The following is a 17,728-nucleotide window of genomic DNA, read 5'->3' as shown; positions in this document are numbered from 1 at the left end:
ATGGCGACTACTGCCACTTTATCGCTCGCACGCTTGGTTTTCTTCCTTCCATCCGCACACCGTGTTGCTTTGCTTTGCATTGAGGCGCACTTTTGTCTCTACCGCGTTGGCATCGCTATCGAGAGACGATGGCTTCCCCCTCAGAAGCAGGTCCAAGCTCGGCTCCCAATCTCGCACTCTTGCCAGCCAACGTCCTCACCATCTTTCTCGCGCGCTTCCACGTCCGACACGGCAACCAAATCGACTATCAGTATCCGCCGCCGCCACCATCAACAAGTGGCAAGAACAACAGGGACAAGCTCATCGATGTAGAAGATGACGATACGGTAGAGGACCAAGTGGACCTCGAAGCAGGTCCAGCGGTAGACCTTACAGGAGTCGAATGGAAGGTGCTCCCTAGTGGCGGACATCTTGTCGACAAGGACGTCATCTACTTTCAGACTTCTCACAGTGGGAGCACTGGCGTCGCATGCTTTCGCAACATCAAGCTCGACGATACAAAGGCGGATGCGTCGGGTCAACGCGGCGCTCGAATGGTCAGCGTAGGCCTCGTGCTTCAGTGTGAAGGGCACGCCGATCAACATGCCTCGTCGCTAGCGCAACAACTCGCCATCGTGCCGCACCTCTCCAACCTCGAAGAGCTCGCTGATGAGCTGGTTCGCAATCCTCAAGACGTCTCGCCGCTCAAGACGTACTACGGCATGCATAGGGCTCGCAGTAGCAGCACCGACGGTCTCAGCCTCGCCAAGAGCAGCATCGATCGCGATAGAAGGATCATGGATGGCAAACGCATGAAGCAGTTGCGCATGAGACGACGCAGAGACCCACGCAACTTGCCGCATGATCCTATCTCGCACATGCCTGCACTCTGTGGCTCCCTTAGTGCGCTCTTACCGCATCTGCTCAAGAAGCTCATGCTTCCACGCCATCGTCTGCTCATCTTTTCGCCATCTCCACCTGTCGTCCACGCTGCACGCTTGGGCTACAATCTCGCGGATCTAGTTGCGCTTGGAATTGCTAGGTCTGGGAAAAGACACGAGAATCTACAGGCGTTTGCACGTCGCTGGATCGTGCAGGTCAAGGGCCAGATTGGCGTACATGACATTTCAGCATTGGAAGAAGAGGAACAGCGTCGAAAAAAGAAGGCGGCCTTGTTTGTCGAGCCGAGCTGGATCGCATGGTCGACGGACAAGATCCTACTGGACAAGCCTCACTTGTTTGACAGTGTGCTCGACTTGACACCACTCATCACACGCGATTCGCACAGCTTGCTCGACGAAGCGTGCTTGGAGGGTGCGAATAACGTGGCTCGGCTGTGGACGGTAGTGCGTCCTGAGCAGTCACAATCGACTGCTCGCCCGCACGCAAAGGCGCTGTTGAAGGCGCAGAGCTGGACGACACGTGAATTTGCCACTTTCAACGAACTCGACGCACAAGCACAACGGCATGCAGAACGAGCGGAACGTATAGGCGCGGGCGCGTGCATCACCCGGCGAAAGTCCAAGAACAAGCTAGTGCGCTCCACGTCGCGTCGATCCGAGGACCAACCGCGGAACGGCGATGTCGAGTACACGCACGAGCGAACTAATGCCGTGGCGCAGTGGCGTGGTGGATGTGCACGGTCTCCACATCGCAGCGGTGCTGGGACGATGAGCGCCGTGCTGACTTTCTTGAGGTACTGGCTGGCTGGCTGGTGGTTCCTACCCCGTCACTGGCGGTATGGACTTCCAGCCGCATATGTGTTGCCGCTGGGTATTCGCGGCGATGGGGGGGTGCGAGCCAGTATCCTGGTGATGCCAGAAGACGAGAGCGACGACGACGATGATGATCTGGACGAGGAAGAGGACCGCGAGATCGCAGCGGAAGATGAGGAGGAAGAGGAAAGACGGAGTGCCTTGGCCGCAGAGCCTGATGCGATTCTCTCTACCGTCAAGGACGGCGATGCGGGTGATGCTGCCCACAGAGCCGTTGCTGCAGGAGAACAGTACACGAGCACCAACAGCTCGTCGGATACCGAAGGGCTCGATCTTCCTCACCCGCATCATCTGCACCACCACCACCATCATCATCACCTGGTCCCACCCGATCCGCTGCTTGCGGCGGTGGGTGCCAGCCCCGTCCGCGGCTCGGGCGTGGCCGAATCGGACCGCCTCTCCATGTCGCACGCTTCCCTGCATCGTCGTCGTAGCACCGACCGCAGCATCTACGCGCGCTCTTCGTCCGGTGGTGACCCGCTGCTCGACTCAGGCTGGCACGCGGACGAAGAGGAACACACGCGCTTCCGCTCGATCCTCTCAGACTCGCTGTGGATGGTGTGGTCGCACTGGACCACCGCACTTGTATCTGGGCTGCTGGACATCTTGGAGGATCGACTGGCGCAGATCGAGCAGGATGAGCAGGACAGATTGGAGGCGGACGAGGGTCAGGAGGAGGATGCATCGCAGCTCCTCATCGCGAAGGTGGAGGCTGGATTGGAGATTGAGTTGGGGCCGAGAGACATGGCTTCGTTGGGGTTGAGTGCTGGGAATAGGTTGGATGTGGAGTTGGTGGAGGTGCTGGGCTCGCAGTATCTGGGATTGCTCACGGCTACGGTGTGCGAGGGGACAAGGGGGACGGCGAGGGTGAGGGTGAGCAAGGGATGGTCGGTATTCCGCTGGTTGCTTTGAAGCCATTGCGCAAGTCGTTCTAATTTTGTAATGCTCCGAGCAAGCGAGTGTCAGCGTGTGTCTGTGTGCGTTATGACTGTGTTTCGGCTGTACTTAATTGCGTTTGAGGCGCAATGTCGACGGCCGCTGCGACAGACTCCTGGTCCGCCTCTTCGTCGTTGTCGTCGTCCTCATCGTCATCCTCTTCCTCGTCGTCCTCGGCGTCCTTTGCGCTTGGATTGAGCATCTCATTGATAGTCTCTCTGATTTTCGCAAACGCCTCTGTCCCGACTCGTCCTTTGGTCTTATCGAGCATCCCCCCCGTACCTGGGCTGCTCGTTGGAGCATCAGCCGTGACGATGTGTCGGATGAGGAGGTCGTACAGCGTTGCGTCGCCGAGAGCGTCGCGGTGTGGGTGCTCGACGGGCTCCGAGTCGAGGAGCTTCAGCAGCTGGTCTTGCTGGCCTCGGGTGTCTGCGTTGCGCAGGTTGCCGTGTTGCCGCTCGACTTGCTGGCGTAGTGGTGTGGAGAGAAAGGAGAGAAACGCGGGTTTGGTGCCGATGTCGAGCGGGGTTAGTGTGGTGGTGGTGGTTGTTGGTGAAGGCGCGGAGGTAGGGGCGGGAGTGGGTGTTGGTGGTGACGCACCAGCGGCTGAAGCGGTGGCGGATACCTCAGTTGTGGGGGCGGTAAGGCTGGCAGAGGGTGCGGACTGAGAAGCAGGAGTTGCAGCCTGCGCACCGGCAGCTGTGGCAGAGCTAGATGTAGGCGCATTGCGTGTGGTTGCAGATGAGGCAGATGAGGAGGCGGTGAAGGCATCAATCATCTGACGACGCAACTGATCAACGTATCCGCTCTTCTTGAGCTCTTGCATCACCTGCTCGGGTGTCAGACCCGTGATCTTCTCATCTGGCTGTTTTGGGGCATGGCTGCGTGCATTTGTCCTCGGGTTGTCTGAAGTTGATGTCGTTGATGTGATGGAGTTTGCAGGTTGACTCTCCCTCGCGACCGGCGTGGTCGAGGGAGATCCGGTCGCTGCCGTCGACGTTGTTGCGGACAGAATGTCAGCGCTCATACTTGCTCACTTTTGGAAGTGTTGCGTAAGGTAGAATGTGTAGGAAGCTAAGCTAGCAACAATAGGGGCGAGCAAGAAGTAAGTCAAGCGCGGCGAACAAGGACCCTGAACTCGAAGCCCGTCCGCTATCCGAGATTTCCTTCATCGCTGCGGAGCGCGCCTCTGTCTTCCTGACGCCGGCTCCTATCAGTGAGCTTCCACCTGGTCGAGTCTGTTCCGCTTGTTCTCAAATATGACTTTCATGCACACACGGCCGCTCTTTCATTTCTAGAAGTCAACCTTCAACTACCATTGCAAGTATCTACTGGACGGCGAAGCACGAGTGACAAGACAGGAAAGCAACGAGGATAAATGTCAGCACGAATCATCCTTGTGAGCTTGTATCTTGGGACATCACTTCTCCAAGCAACTCTCGCAGCGCATTGCCGGTACCAAACGATCAAAGCATGATGCGGACGTGGTTGATACCAAAGCTGAAGCCTTGACCTTGACCCAAACAAAATCAGTATCCGATGTAGATATCAACAAATGCCTGACTCTTTTTTATACACAAAGCCAGAGGCTTTGCGTCTTGCACCCGCCGCTCAATTTGTACACAAGAGCTAAGCAAGAGAAGAGAAGAGTGCAGGGGTGTTTATGTCCGCCCATCGGGGTAAGTATCATCCTATTTTGGGGTAGGTCAAGGTGCAGCTTTGCTCCGCAGCATATCGTGCTCTATGGTTGTTGAGATGCCATGAACATTGCGGGAGGAGTTGATGCAGAAGGTGCCGTTGCCGTGAAGAAAGAGACACTTACGGTTTGCAAGGGCCACCAGCGCTCGGTGCTGGCTGAACCCAACACTGGCCAATTGCAAGTGTGATATGGTCGAGAAGAAAGAAGCGGAAGAAGGTACTTGACCAAAAGTCCTTTTTCTTCTCGACTTTTTTTTTGGTTTAGCGAAAAGTGCACACGCGCGAGAGAGAAAGGGAGCTCGGAAAGCGGAAGTGTGAAGCCTCAAAGCTCGACCAACACTTTTGTTGCCGCACGAACACAGCTCCCTCTTGTTTCCACCAACTCACATCAAGTTCCACAATCATGTTCGCAACAGCAACAAGGTCATCAGCCGTCAAGACGCTCTACCAAAATGTCCTCAAGGAGGCGGAGCGCTCGGTGAGTCATTCGACGTCGAGTCGGCCAGGTGTCGCTTCTGATTCGGGCTGTCGACTGACTATCTCTTCCTCGGTGCTGCACAGGCGAAGAACGGACCGCTCGTGACATACCTGCAGAAAGAATTCAAGGACGCCGAGAGTGGCACTCTTTCAGACTCGCACAAGTCAGCAAACAGCACCGACTACACACCCTTCATCGCACCGAACAAGACACCAGCACAGCTGCGCCAGCAGACGCTCGAAAATCTGCACACTTTCCTCGAAAACAAGGCGCTGCATGCTGTAAGTGCCTATCACAACACACTCGACACTTCCGCATGACTGCTAATCCTTCCTCCTTCACTGCTCACAGGAACTCCTGCAACGATACAACCCTACCGTGGGCATGTCTGAGGAAGAACGCGTAAGGCTCACAGCACGCAGAGTTGGACTCGATGTGCCAATCACACACGACCCCACCGCCGAAGATACGTCCAGCAGCAACAGCAGCAGCGGCAACTACCGTGAAAGCGCAAAGATTGCTCAGGACCTGTACAAGGAGGACAAAGACCATCGCGAAGATCAGCTCTATTCGGGTAAAGGCGATGGAGTCAACGTCGGCGGTCCACTACGACCTCCCGTTTCCAAGGATTGATGTTTTCACTGCAGCAATTTACAAACCATACTCTTCAAACCTGGCCACTACTTTTGCGACTTCCACGTTTCCGCCACTCCAGATGATACCGATGCGCACCTCGGGCTCCTCTTGGCCGGCCTCCGTTTTCCGCTGGGCGATGTGCTGCACCCAATTCTTAAGACCCCACAGCGATCGGTCGGACGAGTCTGTTGTAGATGCCTGTTGGGCTGCTGCCTCGTTGAAGCCTTGCAACACGGTAGCAAGGCCCACAGCAGCGCTTGGCTCGACCAACTGCTTCTGTCGCGTCCAGTGCAGTTGCAGCGCTTTCAGCACGTTTTCCTCACGTGCAGTGACGATGCCATCTACATTCTTTTGGATATGTTCTAGCGTCAAGGGCGATAGCGATGTGAGCAGGCCGTCGCAGATGGTCTTGGGCGGCTGTGGTGGCAATTGGACCTGTCCTGTTTGGTACGAGTGGAAAGCGTCGTTGACCAGGTCTGGTTCGGCGCCGATTACGATGATCCTGCTGTCGGCTCCCTTGACTGCCGTCGAGACGCCGGAGAGCATGCCTCCTCCTCCCACCGGTGCGATAACAATGTCGAGCACTGGCTCAGAGACTTCCCTGTTGCTCCAAGCTGCTTCGGCTTTCGGACCCGAGGCAGGCACGTTCTTCGAGCCGTGCAGTGGTCTGGCGGTAGGAGGACGAGGATCAGCTGCACGCGAGCAGGCGGTCGGAACTTCAAGCTGAGGAGCCTGGTCGAGCAGCTCGAGCGCCATGGTCCCTTGGCCCGCGATCACCAACGGCTCATCATAAGGATGGACAAATCGCACCGTGTATCCTTTCCTCTCGTAGTCGTCCATGACCGCTTTCGCCGTCGATTCGCGTGCCTCGAGCGTGGGCTTGCAAAACGTGATGCGTGCTCCGTACCCTGCCACCGCGTCCTTCTTGGGTTTGGGTGCATTTTCAGGCATCACAACAGCAGCGATACAGCCTGCCGACTTGGCAGCACATGCGAGCGCACCAGCATGGTTGCCGCTCGAATGCGTCACCACCACCAGCTTTTCTGGGCTGAACTCTCCCTCTTTGCTAGGATCTGCTTCGTGCTGCGCTTTGGCGGCGGCGAGGTGGACAAGCACCGAGTTGGTGGCACCTCTGTACTTGAAGGCGCCTACACGCTGGAGGTGTTCGGCTTTGAAGGCCAGGCGCACACGCGGCTTGGGGCTGGCAGATGCAGCGCCGAACAGCGCCTCGGTCGCCAACGAGTCGATCGCCTGGTTGGTGAGAACAGGTGTGTAGTGCGTATAGGGCGAGACGCGCGCATGGGCATCTTGGATGTCGCTGAATGACACCATCTTCGAGTTGGAATAAGCCAGGTGTGCTTCTATATCTCGTGACCTGATGGCGTTGAAGGATGCCGTGCGGCTCCAAGAAAGGGTTGAAGTTCGGTAGCCGCGACACAGTTGGGCCAAGCTGTGTCTCATACAAATACTCCCCCACGTTGTGTCTCTGTCCAACTCGGCCAACTTGCTTTGCTTTGCGCTTTACCGGCGACCTGGACGGACGCTCAGCAGGGAGCTCAGCCAGCCTTCTTCCATTCGCGCGACAGAGGTGTGCTCGCTCTGGAAGAAATGTAATTAGTGCGACGTAACACGCTTAGCTTGAGGCAAATGGATGGATGGCCTGTTGAAAATCCAAGAGCTGGAAGATGAGGCCTCTGACACAGCTTTGCAGCACAGCGAGGCGGAAAAAGGCAAAAAAAAGCTTCGTGCAGCTTCTCCCGAGCAATCAAAACGTCACCGTCTGCAGGCAGCAGCGAGCAGAGCTCAGTCTCACTCTCTGTGATTCTCTTCGGCTCCCGTCTCTGGCCGGTCTCTTTTTCGGTTTGGAGGCTGTTCTCTATTTGGCAATCGAATGGCGGCTGGCTGGCTGGCTGGCTGGCTTCTCGCTCACTCCACACACAATTCTCACACACATTTCACAGTCGATTCTTCCCAATTCTTCTTCCCATCCCCTTTGTCGCACCCAACCCATCTCCCCCTCCCTTCCTCCAATAAAAGGATACGTGCGCTTCCCCGACCCTTCATACCCGTCTGCGAAGCTCCTCTCTCTCTCTCTCTTCCCCGCATCGGATAATCATGGCGCCCATCCCGAACGCACAGCAGGCCTCACAGCACGCCGCGCGAGCTGCCGACCGTGCACAGGTCACCGCCAATAACACGGCGAACAAGCTCTCAAAATGGGTCGAGGAGAACCGAACGCTCGTTCTCGCTTTGGCAACCGGTACACTTGCTCTTGGTGGATACTACCTCTACTCGCGCTCCTCGTCCAAGGCGAAAGCCAAGGGCACTGTCAGCGACAGCGACGATGAGGAGAAGGCTGGCTCGGCCAGCGCGGGTGCTTCCGGCTCGGCTGCCAGCAAGAAGAAAAAGAAGAAGGGCACCAAGAAGAAGACCACGGGAAGTGGGGCTGGTGCTGGTGCAGCTGCTGGCGCATCATCGTCCACCGACTCCTCCTCGCAACGTGCTGAAGGCCTGCCCTCGGATCCATCAGGTCCCTTGCTCGACGAGGCCACCGACGACCAGCTTGCCGAACTGCCCGAAGCTGAGATCCTCAAGCTCCCGCAAGCAAAGCGCGAGAGCTTGTCGCAGCACCTCAAGACGCTCGGTAACAAGGCCTACTCCAACCGTCAATTCGAAAAGGCTATCGCCCATTACACAAAGGCCATCGCTGCCCACCCCATGGCCGTCTTCTACTCGAACCGTGCCGCATGTTACGCCAACCTGAGCCAGCCGCAGCAGGTGGTCGCCGACTGCGACGAGGCGCTCAAGATGGACCGCGTCTACGTCAAGGCGCTCAACCGTCGTGCGGTTGCCAAGGAGCAGCTCGGCAACCCCGCCGAGGGCCAGGAGGGGGTTGGCGAGGACAAGGCACAGCTTCTGTTTGACTCGCTTGCCGACTTCACCGCCGTCGCTATTCTGGGTCAGTTCAAGGACCAGACCGCCACCGAGAGCGTCGAGCGCGTGTTGCGCAAGTTGGCTACCGGCAAAGCACAGGACATTCTCAAGAGCCGCGAGCCCAAGCTGCCCTCGCCCACCTTTGTCACTGCCTACCTCGAGGCGTTCCGTACCAAGGCCAAGCCGACGCTGCCCGAGAAGCCGAGCCAAGGCGACGAGACACTGCTCAAGGCGTACGGTGCTCTGGAGGCCAAGAGCTACCCTCACGCCTTTACGCTGTTCAACGAGGCCATCGAGCAAGGACTCAGCAACGAGGATCTCGAGGCCAACGCCTACAACATGCGCGGAACCTTCAAGTTTGTCATTGGCAATGCTAAGGAGGCGCTTGCGGATCTGGAGCGCAGCACGTCGTTGCGTCCCAACTATGTTCAGTCGTGGGTCAAGAAGGCGTCGGTGCACATGGAGCTGTCGGACAAGGAGGCAGCGTTCAAGGACTTTGACAAGGCTATCGAGGCCGATGCGCAGGACCCTGACATCTACTACCACCGTGGCCAGGTCAACTTTATCCTGGGCGAATTCGATGCGGCCATCAAGGACTACGAGAAATCGACGTCGCTCGACGACACGTTCATCTTCTCTCAAGTGCAGTACGCCGTGGCGCACTACAAGAACGGCAACATTGGACACTCGACCGCGGCATTCCGCAAGCTGTTGCGCAACTTTGACACTTCGTCGGAGGCATACAACTACTACGGCGAGCTGCTGCTCGACCAGCAGAAGTTCGAGGAGGCCATGGACAAGTTCGACAAGGCCATCGAGATTGAGAACGGCAAGACGGGCTCGACAAATGTGCTGCCCATGATCAACAAGGCTCTTGCGCTATTCCAGTGGAAACAGGACATCGGAGCGGCCGAGGAGCTCTGCAGACAGGCGCTCAGCAAGGACGAAGACTGCGACGTGGCCGTGGCTACGCTGGCACAGCTCAGCTTGCAGCAGGGCAAGATCCAGGATGCCATCGACTACTTTGAGCGGTCGGCCAAGATTGCCAGGACCGAACCGGAGCTGATCAACGCGCTGACTTACGAAAACGCCTCGAGGGCGCAGTTGAAGTTTATCCAGGAGTATCCGGAACAGGGAGCGGCGTTGGGCCAGATGGCGGGAATGCTTTGAGACGACCGTTGGAAAGGAACACCCCCACCACTCTTCTCTGCTGCTGCTGCTGATGACGACGACGAGGACGAGGACAAGAAAAATGTAATTCGTTCCGGGACTTTGCTCGCCGCCATCACATATAAAGTGTAACTCTATTCTTTTGTCTTCAATCATCTCATTTTTCCGCACTGCACGGTCGACTAAGGTTAAGCTTGGTTGTGCTCCGACCTTGTCTCCGTGGCCTCTTGGGTTTGTGCGTGATCTGGTGTGCGCTCGCGCAGAAGGGTGGGGCTGTTGAAATTGGCGTACTGAGCGGATGAGGAGTGGGACATGGAATGCGCAGCTGTTGGGCAAGGAGAAGGGATGATTTATATACTTTCACCTCACCATGTCGGAGGCGGCGTTTTACCTTCACTGCAACTCAACAGCATCAACACTCACACTCACACATTCGCACCACCTCATACACCCAGAGTTGCTTGGCATGTGGTCGTCCTCTTCGACCGAGCAGAAGTCTGCCGAGCCGGAAGGTGACGCTGCCGTGTCTGCGGCCCTTCGTCGTCGATGCTACCGTTCCATGAGCTGCTGCTGCTGCTGCTGTGGATGCTGCTCGAGCTGAGATTGTACCGACTCCGGCTGTGACTGCTGCTACCACGCAAGCCAGTGATGCGCCTCGCGCAGCTACCCAGGACTCCGAGACAACAGCCCGCCAGTGCGACAAGCGCACTTTCGCGCCCGGGGCTCCCAAGGACGCGAGCGACTCGGCCGCTTGCGGCGCATGCCGAGACGAGACGCACAACGAGATCTTCCGCCTGACCCAGCGAGCTGATCGCAGAAATTGATGAGCTAGCATTACGGAGGACTGCGACAACTTGCAGGACTGCAAAGACATTGTCGAGGATACAATGTGTTCCATGGATCATAGTTCAGTGATGACGGCAAAGTTGAGCGACTTGCTCGACCAGGTCGGGGGGCGCCTTCGGCCTACTAGGACAACGAGTCGACTATCAGAAGCGAAGTCTCGTGCTAAAGCGAAGATTCCCGTAAAAAGCGCAAAGGAATAGTCCCCATCTTGTCTCGAATCGAGTGAGCCAGCGAACGCAATTCCACACATTCACCTCAGTTGCGACAGAGGCAGTGAGTACGACTCTCTCTTGCTTTTCTGAGATGGTGGCTCGGAGTGATGTATCGGAGCTGCTCACATGCTCGGCTGCGTTGGGGCTCAGGGGCTTGATGACGCTGTGGACCCTTTCTCAAGAAAATTTAGCCGTCCACGAGCCACAAGCGCCGTGTCGTCCTTTGTGTGCGGGGCAAGGCCCTGTGACGTCCTATATCTCACCAGAGTGCTCTTGTCCCAATGAAGGTCACTCCCAGCATCCCCTCATCCGGCACTGTGTGTGGTTGTTGCTTCCGAGAGACGCGGCGTATCCGAAACCACAGCTGTGGTGCTGCCTGTGACGCAGAGATTGCCATTGGACCCTGTGCCTGCCCGCCGCACCCATGCACCAAGGCGAAAAAAGTGACTCAGCCACGCGATCTATCTCTCTTCTCTCTGTGTCTCTCCGCAAGCTTTCATGCGCTCTGCTGTCGTCCCGCAGCCAGCCACAACCCGAACGTCCGCCCGACCGTCCAGACCGACAAATAAAATTGGAGAGGCGCTCTTGTAGGACGTCATAGATTGCTCAGCCTGCTTGATGTTGTTGTTTTCTGGTCGTTGCTGTTGCTACTTCTGTGGATGTTCTGCAGCTCGACTGCCCGTTCTGGTGTAGCTCTGAGGCTGTTGGCTGCTGTGAGGTGACGACCGGTTGTCAGGTTTGGCCTCCTCGGCTTGTTTACTTTTTGTGACTGTGTGAGAGAAGGAGAGTGAGCGCTTCGGTTGGACAGGAACACACGAGCACATGTGCGTCAGCTCCGGATCTGAGACTCTTGACCCTGGGCCGCAGCATTGGCGCTTCGGAGGACAGCGTCGAGAGGTGGGTGAAGGTACTTAAAGGAAGACCTCCGTCGATCCATCGGCCCCGTCGAATAACGCCATCCATCTGTTCGTGTCAAGGTCTTCTCTGCACCGCCGCCTCCTCCTCTACCACCACAAACACACCCACAAACCTCCGCCTTCTAATACCATAGCCAACCATGGGAGGTAAGTTTTACCTTGGCCGTAACAGCCATCCATCCACAGTCGACTAACACACACACGCACACACTGCCATCTCTGTCCCAATGTTCGTCGTCTCGATCCTTAGCCGTCGCATCGTGCCTCAACAGCATCGTCTCGGCGATTGCCGGACTGTTCCACACCATCTTCTCCGCCATCGGCAGCATCCTGCACACCATGTAAGTGGCTCCCAATAACCCTCCCGCTAATACGGGAAGTTTTGCATCGCGGAACACTGACACGCCCCGTTCTTGCTTCTGTCTGGCACCCAGTGTCTCGGCCGTGGCATCGTGCCTCACGGCTACGTTCAACTGCATCGCCGACGTGCTCTGCTGTCGATGCGGCGGCGGCGGTCGACGCAGGAGCAAAGTCTAGCCCAGCATCCTAGCCGTCAACAACGACACGCTGAGCGAAACGCGACTCGCAGAGGCGTCCTGCTCTGCCACCGCCGCTGCTCGCATAATGTCCATCCCTCCCTTCCCGCACTGCCACCTGTCTTAGCAATACGATACCCTGTTCCGCCAGTGTACCATCCCATCCCATCCCTGACCTGACCTTACCAAAGCGCGTATGACCCCCAGACATGACTTGCATCGAATGAAACCAGAGGAGACGAGCGCGTCTTTCGGTAAGGTGCGCAGCCGACCGCAGCCCCAAAACAAATCACAACCGAGAGAGATCAGAAACAAATACATTGTCGGAAAGAAAAAGAGGATCAAGTACAAGCATGCCGAGTGTTGACGGCGCCAAAGGCCTCTGGGTGTTGAGCGTCGAACAACAAAAAGGATGATGGGGGGTTTGCAGAGGAGAGAAAGAAGACGTTGAATGCGACGATGAATCGAAATGCTTGCGACGCAGGTTGGGCTTGAGTATATGCATGACGTCGAGGGCGAAGCCGTGTTGATCTAGTCTTGGCGCAATGGCGATAACTGACTGTGCGCATGGCGCAACGAGTGTCGCAATGCGCAGGTGCGGAAAGAAGGGGCTGAAATGCACAAGATGATGCAAATGCGGCCGTGAAGGAGGAAGATGATATGAGGGGGGTATACAGAGGATGCTTCCCTTGCATGGGTGATCGAGAAGGCAGTGGCGAGCTCGATTAGCACCCACCGAGCTGCTCGATCATTGCATCGATCTCATCCTGGTCCTCCATGTTGAGCTGCAGTCACGTCAAGACGATGAGAGCAGACGTGCAGAAGCAGAGAAAAAAGGGTGTCAGCAATCGACGTTGCTTCATCTGGCTGTGGATCTGGGTGCGCAGTTGAGCGGCATGCTTGAAAGTACTTACAGTCTCGGCAGTGTCGTTATCACCGATACGCTGGCCGTCAAAGATGAAACGGACGCTGTTCTCCGGCTTGCCCATCCTCTCGGCGTACGCTTTTTTCAGCTTAGACAGCTTGGTGGTGCGCTTGACCTTGAAGAAGACCTCGTTTCCATCGGCATCCTTGACCTTGATGTTGAGCTGCTCGCCACCTTCGGGCTTAGGCTGCGGAACTTCTGCGTCAGACATTTTAAACGAGTTTGAGGGCTTTTGATATGAGTGGTGCTGTTTGTATGCTCGTAGATGTACGGATGGAAGCCTGCGGGTCGAGACGTGCAAAGAAGAATGTGGTGAGAGGGCAAGGAGATGGCGAGCAGATTGCTTCCGCCTTTGAAGCTTAGTGGCGAGCAAACGAGACAACTTGGAGAAATGCGGAAAGGCCAAAACTCAAATTCAAAGTCGCGTCCTGCAAGCCTCGAATGTGTACAAGACGTTGAGCAGCAAGATGAGCAGCTCAGCGACACACGCATAGCAACAATAGCAACGCAACTCCAACTGCAGCTGCAACTCAGCACTCTTCCTTCTGCTGCGCACCTCGGAACCGAGCGTCAGCGGCGCTTCTCAAGGTGGAGGAAATGCGGTTTGGATTTTCGAGACCTTTTTTTTTGCACTGATTTTTGTCGACAAATTATTTTATTTTCAACTCAACAAATCCCTCCAAACAAAAGAAGAATCGGAAGGCGGAGATCTAGTGTGGAGAGCGAGAGTGAGAGAGAGCAGAACAGGTTGAATTTTGAAGTCAAAAATGTTGGTCCGTGATGTGCTGCCCGGAAATTTTTCTTGAGAATTTTCGAAAGAAGGAAGACCTTCTCAATCCCGCACAATCGACTCTCAAGACATCAAAGCTTCATCCCCACTCCTCTCATCTCCCACACCCAGGCAGCCTGCGAACAGCGCGAGGGCATGCTATTCGTCTCTCTTTATACGCACACTCTCATTGACCTCGGACACGCAATCATCATCACAGGTGGGCGGCATCTCAGCAGTCCCACACTTTGTCGCATCGTAGTCACTTCGGACCAAGCTCAACTTTATCGTCACATCACCTCCCATTCATCGCCGTGAATGCAAAACCGAAACGTAGCGCGAGGAAGCTCATAGTACTGGCACAATGGAGGCAGGCGAGTCGATAGATTCGGCCACGGCTGCTGTACCGTCGGATCAGCCAAATTGGCAACAGCCGCAAGCAACTGTCCACACAGACGACGCAGCACAGCAGGAGCGCACCAGCCCGGAGACGAGCTCGCAACATCCACCGGCGCCAGACCTCACTGTCATGGATAGTATCCCTTCTCTCGATGCTTCCAACTTGGCCAGCTTCTTCCCCGCCGCTGCGTCGCAAGAAACGACGACGAACACGGAGTCGGGGCCTACACTCGAAGAGCAGATCCAAGCTTTCACTGCAGGACTCGCAGGGCAGTTTGGCTCGCAATCAGAGACGCTTCATACTCCCATAGACGCTGCTTCTGCCTCGAATGTCAACACCACCACCTACAACACGCCCACTCAAGGCGAAGGTACACCCGCTACAGCCGAAGATATCGCCTCTTTCGAGACGCTCATCGCATCGCTTATGCCAACACCACTCTCTGGATCACCAGCACCAGGGCAAACAGAGGATGCATCATCAGCGCAATTGCTTCCATTGCAGCTTTCCACCGGTTCGCAAACCACATCCGCCACTCCCGAGCAACCGCCTTCTTCCACCACTGCCGACAATGCTGCGCAGAGCTTTGTAGACAATCTGCTCCGTGAGGCAAATTTGTTTCCTACTACCGAGCCTTCGACAGAAGCGCAAAGCACCTCAGCCGACTCAAACGCCATCCAAGCCATCCAGGATGCTCCCACTGCTGCTGCAACAACAACAGCCAACAGCGAGCCAAAGTCGGGCGGAGTTGGCGACGAAGCACTCGCAGCGAGCTTGGAGCAATTCATGGCCAGTCTTCAAGCGCGAGTCTCTTCTAGCCTCGCCACTACCGAGGGTATCAAAGAATCCGAAGAGACTCCCGTCAAGCCCAAAGCATCGCCGCAGAAGCAGTCCAAGGTCGTCAAGAAGCCCAAAAAGGTGCTCGGCAAGCGAAAGTACCGCGAAATCGGGCCCATGGAGCGTCGCAGCCGAGTCGAGAAGGCCATCGCCGAGTACATTGCTAGCATCGATACCTTAACCAAACCCAACACCGTCACTGGTCCCATCTCGGCCGTTGAAGCATCAAAGACAAAGATGACCACCATCCGGTGTGCCCACGCCTCTGTGGCTCAGAAGAGTTACGGATCCGAAAAGCGCTTCTTCAATCCACCGCCCATCATCAGCGTCACAGGTCCGCTGCGCAGATATGCAGAGCACGGTGCTGCCACCCTCAACACTTCATCCACATCCGACGACGCAGATCAAGAAGATCAGTGCCGCGTCAGTCTCCTTGTTCGCGGAGATTCGGATGAGTTCTTCTCGAATGAAAACGTCGCCGTGCTCGACAGTCGACTGGAGACCAAGATGCGAACGCTGTATGTCACGCCGACCGGAAGGTCCAAGACGTTCCGACTACAGCTCAACCTGCTCCGTCCCTCTGGATTGGAGCCGCACCTGCCCATCTTCAGCCCGCTGAAAAAGTCACGAGCTGCCGAAGCGCTCTCTCCGGCCATGAGTGTTGGAAGCCCTGCTAATGAACAGGCCGACACCAACACCGAGGTGCTCTCACGGTTGCCAAAAGGCTTGGCGTGGGCATCTTTCGAGTCTGCGCCCGTTACCATCATCTCCAAGTCGTCGAAAAAGACGGCCAAGCCAAGAGGTCAGACGAACCAGGTGCAGAACGGCTCGCTCGTCTCGCTTTTCAACCGGATCAACTCGCAGAACGCTCGAACAAAGTACATGCACAGCAGCGCTAGTGGCGACCTCACCGTTCACAACGGAGAATGGTCCACCTATCGCATCACGCTCATCTCTCGACCGCCCCTAGCCGATCTTGCCGGAGCTGAAGAGGATAGTGTCACATACGGCTCAACCGTCGTGTTGACCGACGTCAATACCGGGCACAGCAGCGATCCGCTTGTAGTGTGCAAGGTGGACAAAGGCCAGGTGCAGCTGCCTCAGCTAGACCCGCCTGCCGAACTTCTGACAGCCGGGTCGGGGAACAAGTCTCGCAGAGTAGCCATCGATCGAGCTTTGCGCGACAAGCTAGCTGCTGTCAGCAAGTCGTCCTCCAACGGCAATGCATCTTCCCCTGCCCGAGCGGGATCCGCACCGAGTAACGGCGTGGCTAAGCCAGGCAGCAGCATGCAGACTGCTATCAAGATCGAAGGCGGCGAGGCTTCTGCTAGCTCCTTCAGCGCTGATGCTTCGGCTCCGAGCGCCAACGCAAAGGGTGGCGCTGAAAAGAACGCCGACGACCTCAACCTCTATGGCCCTGTTGGGCAGTTGCAAAAGGTGGCTCTCATGCGGTTCGTGCCCAGCAACGACGCGGAAACAGTCTTTGGCGATTCGGAGCACCTCGAATCCAACTTCTCGACCCCACGCAGCTACCTGTGTGCGATGATGCCGGATGCGTGGAAGCACATGTCGCCCGACAAAATAGGAAAAGAGCCTCTTGCCATCAACTTTGCGCAAACGCATGAAGAAGGGCTGGGATCGGGCGAGTCTCCCAGCGATACTTGGGATGTCAACAAGACCACCGAGAGCAATTCTGTGGTATACGCGACGCCCAAGACGATGGTGGTGGCGAAGGAGAACGGGCCGGGAGTCAAGGAGGTGGATGAAGTGGATGATGCGTTTGTGTGGACCGTGATCGGGGTGTCGCGCTTCGAGTATTCGTACTTTGACACGAGCGCGACGCAGGCTTCGAAGGACGAAGGGCCTTGCGAGGTGCCGATGACGCCCTTTCCGTTGATCACGTCAATGCCGACGTACGACCAGACCAAGCATACGCTTATCACCACTGTCACCAACTTCATCGTTCCGGCGGCGATCACGGCAGACCCCATCCCGCTCGATGTCTGGGCCGGCAGCTTGGGACCGCTCAAAGTCGAGTATTCCACCAAACGCCCCACTGCGCCCTCCTCCGTACCCGGTTCGACGTCGACGGACCCGGAAGCCTACATCACCGTCACCCTCCCGCCCATTCGAGACATGCTCAAACTCGCGCTCACTGGCAGACTATCTGCACCGGTCCCTGCGAGTAGTGTTCCACCCCACTTCCTCCTCCCGCTCATCTTCGTCAACGACTCTGACGGCACGGCTTACCACTCGGGACGCCACATCGTCTGCGAAGACCTCGTGCAGCTCATGAAGGCCACCGGCCACGACACCTCCGCCGAAGTGCTCAAGCAGCTCGGCTTTGGGCTGGGCGATCTAGCGGGGCCTCCTAAGCAGGGTGCCTGGAGCTTGCGCATCATCTGAACCAAGCTTCTTCACATTCACGTTGGCAATCACCTCAATTCTTTTTCTTCTTCCCGACTGTACTTGTATCCGCACGTTCATGGTCCCCAGACGGCAACCGTCTCACACGCAATGCATTTCTTCACTTTCTCTCAGAGCGTGAAATGATGAGCTGTTCGGTTGCAATATGTTGCAGATTGAGATCTGCTTCAGAGGATGCAATTCAGAGGTGGGAGCCGGAACTGAATGTCCGTAAGATGCATTTGATGAAGTCAAAGGCTGTAACAGTGCGAGA

General features: G+C 56.6%; 8 protein-coding genes across 8 annotated transcripts; 5 read left to right on the top strand and 3 right to left on the bottom strand.

The window, feature by feature from the left end:
- Positions 1-128: 128 nt before the first annotated feature.
- EX895_003260 (uncharacterized protein) lies at positions 129-2,666 on the top strand (the record flags this gene model as incomplete). Its single annotated transcript, XM_029883858.1, has 1 exon — positions 129-2,666. The coding sequence occupies one exon, from the start codon at positions 129-131 to the stop codon at positions 2,664-2,666; it is 2,538 nt and encodes an 845-aa protein (XP_029739664.1).
- Positions 2,667-2,736: 70 nt separating this feature from the next.
- EX895_003259 (uncharacterized protein) lies at positions 2,737-3,717 on the bottom strand (the record flags this gene model as incomplete). Its single annotated transcript, XM_029883857.1, has 1 exon — positions 2,737-3,717. One exon carries the CDS (start codon positions 3,715-3,717, stop codon positions 2,737-2,739), a length of 981 nt encoding a protein of 326 aa, XP_029739663.1.
- A 1,074-nt stretch (positions 3,718-4,791) lies between these two features.
- On the top strand, positions 4,792-5,499 carry EX895_003258 (uncharacterized protein; the record flags this gene model as incomplete). Its single annotated transcript, XM_029883856.1, has 3 exons — positions 4,792-4,866; positions 4,950-5,147; positions 5,218-5,499. 3 exons carry the CDS (start codon positions 4,792-4,794, stop codon positions 5,497-5,499), a joined length of 555 nt encoding a protein of 184 aa, XP_029739662.1.
- Positions 5,500-5,517: 18 nt separating this feature from the next.
- EX895_003257 (uncharacterized protein) lies at positions 5,518-6,834 on the bottom strand (the record flags this gene model as incomplete). The annotated part of the gene is made up of 1 exon (XM_029883855.1): positions 5,518-6,834. One exon carries the CDS (start codon positions 6,832-6,834, stop codon positions 5,518-5,520), a length of 1,317 nt encoding a protein of 438 aa, XP_029739661.1.
- A 783-nt stretch (positions 6,835-7,617) lies between these two features.
- Positions 7,618-9,606, top strand: EX895_003256 (uncharacterized protein; the record flags this gene model as incomplete). Its single annotated transcript, XM_029883854.1, has 1 exon — positions 7,618-9,606. The coding sequence occupies one exon, from the start codon at positions 7,618-7,620 to the stop codon at positions 9,604-9,606; it is 1,989 nt and encodes a 662-aa protein (XP_029739660.1).
- Positions 9,607-11,721: 2,115 nt separating this feature from the next.
- Positions 11,722-12,118, top strand: EX895_003255 (uncharacterized protein; the record flags this gene model as incomplete). Its single annotated transcript, XM_029883853.1, has 3 exons — positions 11,722-11,728; positions 11,832-11,922; positions 12,016-12,118. The coding sequence occupies 3 exons, from the start codon at positions 11,722-11,724 to the stop codon at positions 12,116-12,118; spliced, it is 201 nt and encodes a 66-aa protein (XP_029739659.1).
- A 724-nt stretch (positions 12,119-12,842) lies between these two features.
- Positions 12,843-13,253, bottom strand: EX895_003254 (uncharacterized protein; the record flags this gene model as incomplete). Its single annotated transcript, XM_029883852.1, has 2 exons — positions 12,843-12,902; positions 13,032-13,253. The coding sequence occupies 2 exons, from the start codon at positions 13,251-13,253 to the stop codon at positions 12,843-12,845; spliced, it is 282 nt and encodes a 93-aa protein (XP_029739658.1).
- A 922-nt stretch (positions 13,254-14,175) lies between these two features.
- Positions 14,176-17,454, top strand: EX895_003253 (uncharacterized protein; the record flags this gene model as incomplete). The annotated part of the gene is made up of 1 exon (XM_029883851.1): positions 14,176-17,454. One exon carries the CDS (start codon positions 14,176-14,178, stop codon positions 17,452-17,454), a length of 3,279 nt encoding a protein of 1,092 aa, XP_029739657.1.
- Between the last annotated feature and the right edge of the window lie 274 nt (positions 17,455-17,728).

This window comes from Sporisorium graminicola, chromosome SGRAM_20 (genome assembly GCF_005498985.1).
Source record: "Sporisorium graminicola strain CBS 10092 chromosome SGRAM_20, whole genome shotgun sequence".
NCBI lineage: Eukaryota > Fungi > Basidiomycota > Ustilaginomycetes > Ustilaginales > Ustilaginaceae > Sporisorium > Sporisorium graminicola.
Note: the sequence above shows the minus strand (reverse complement) of the source record. Positions and strands in the feature narration are given on the sequence as shown.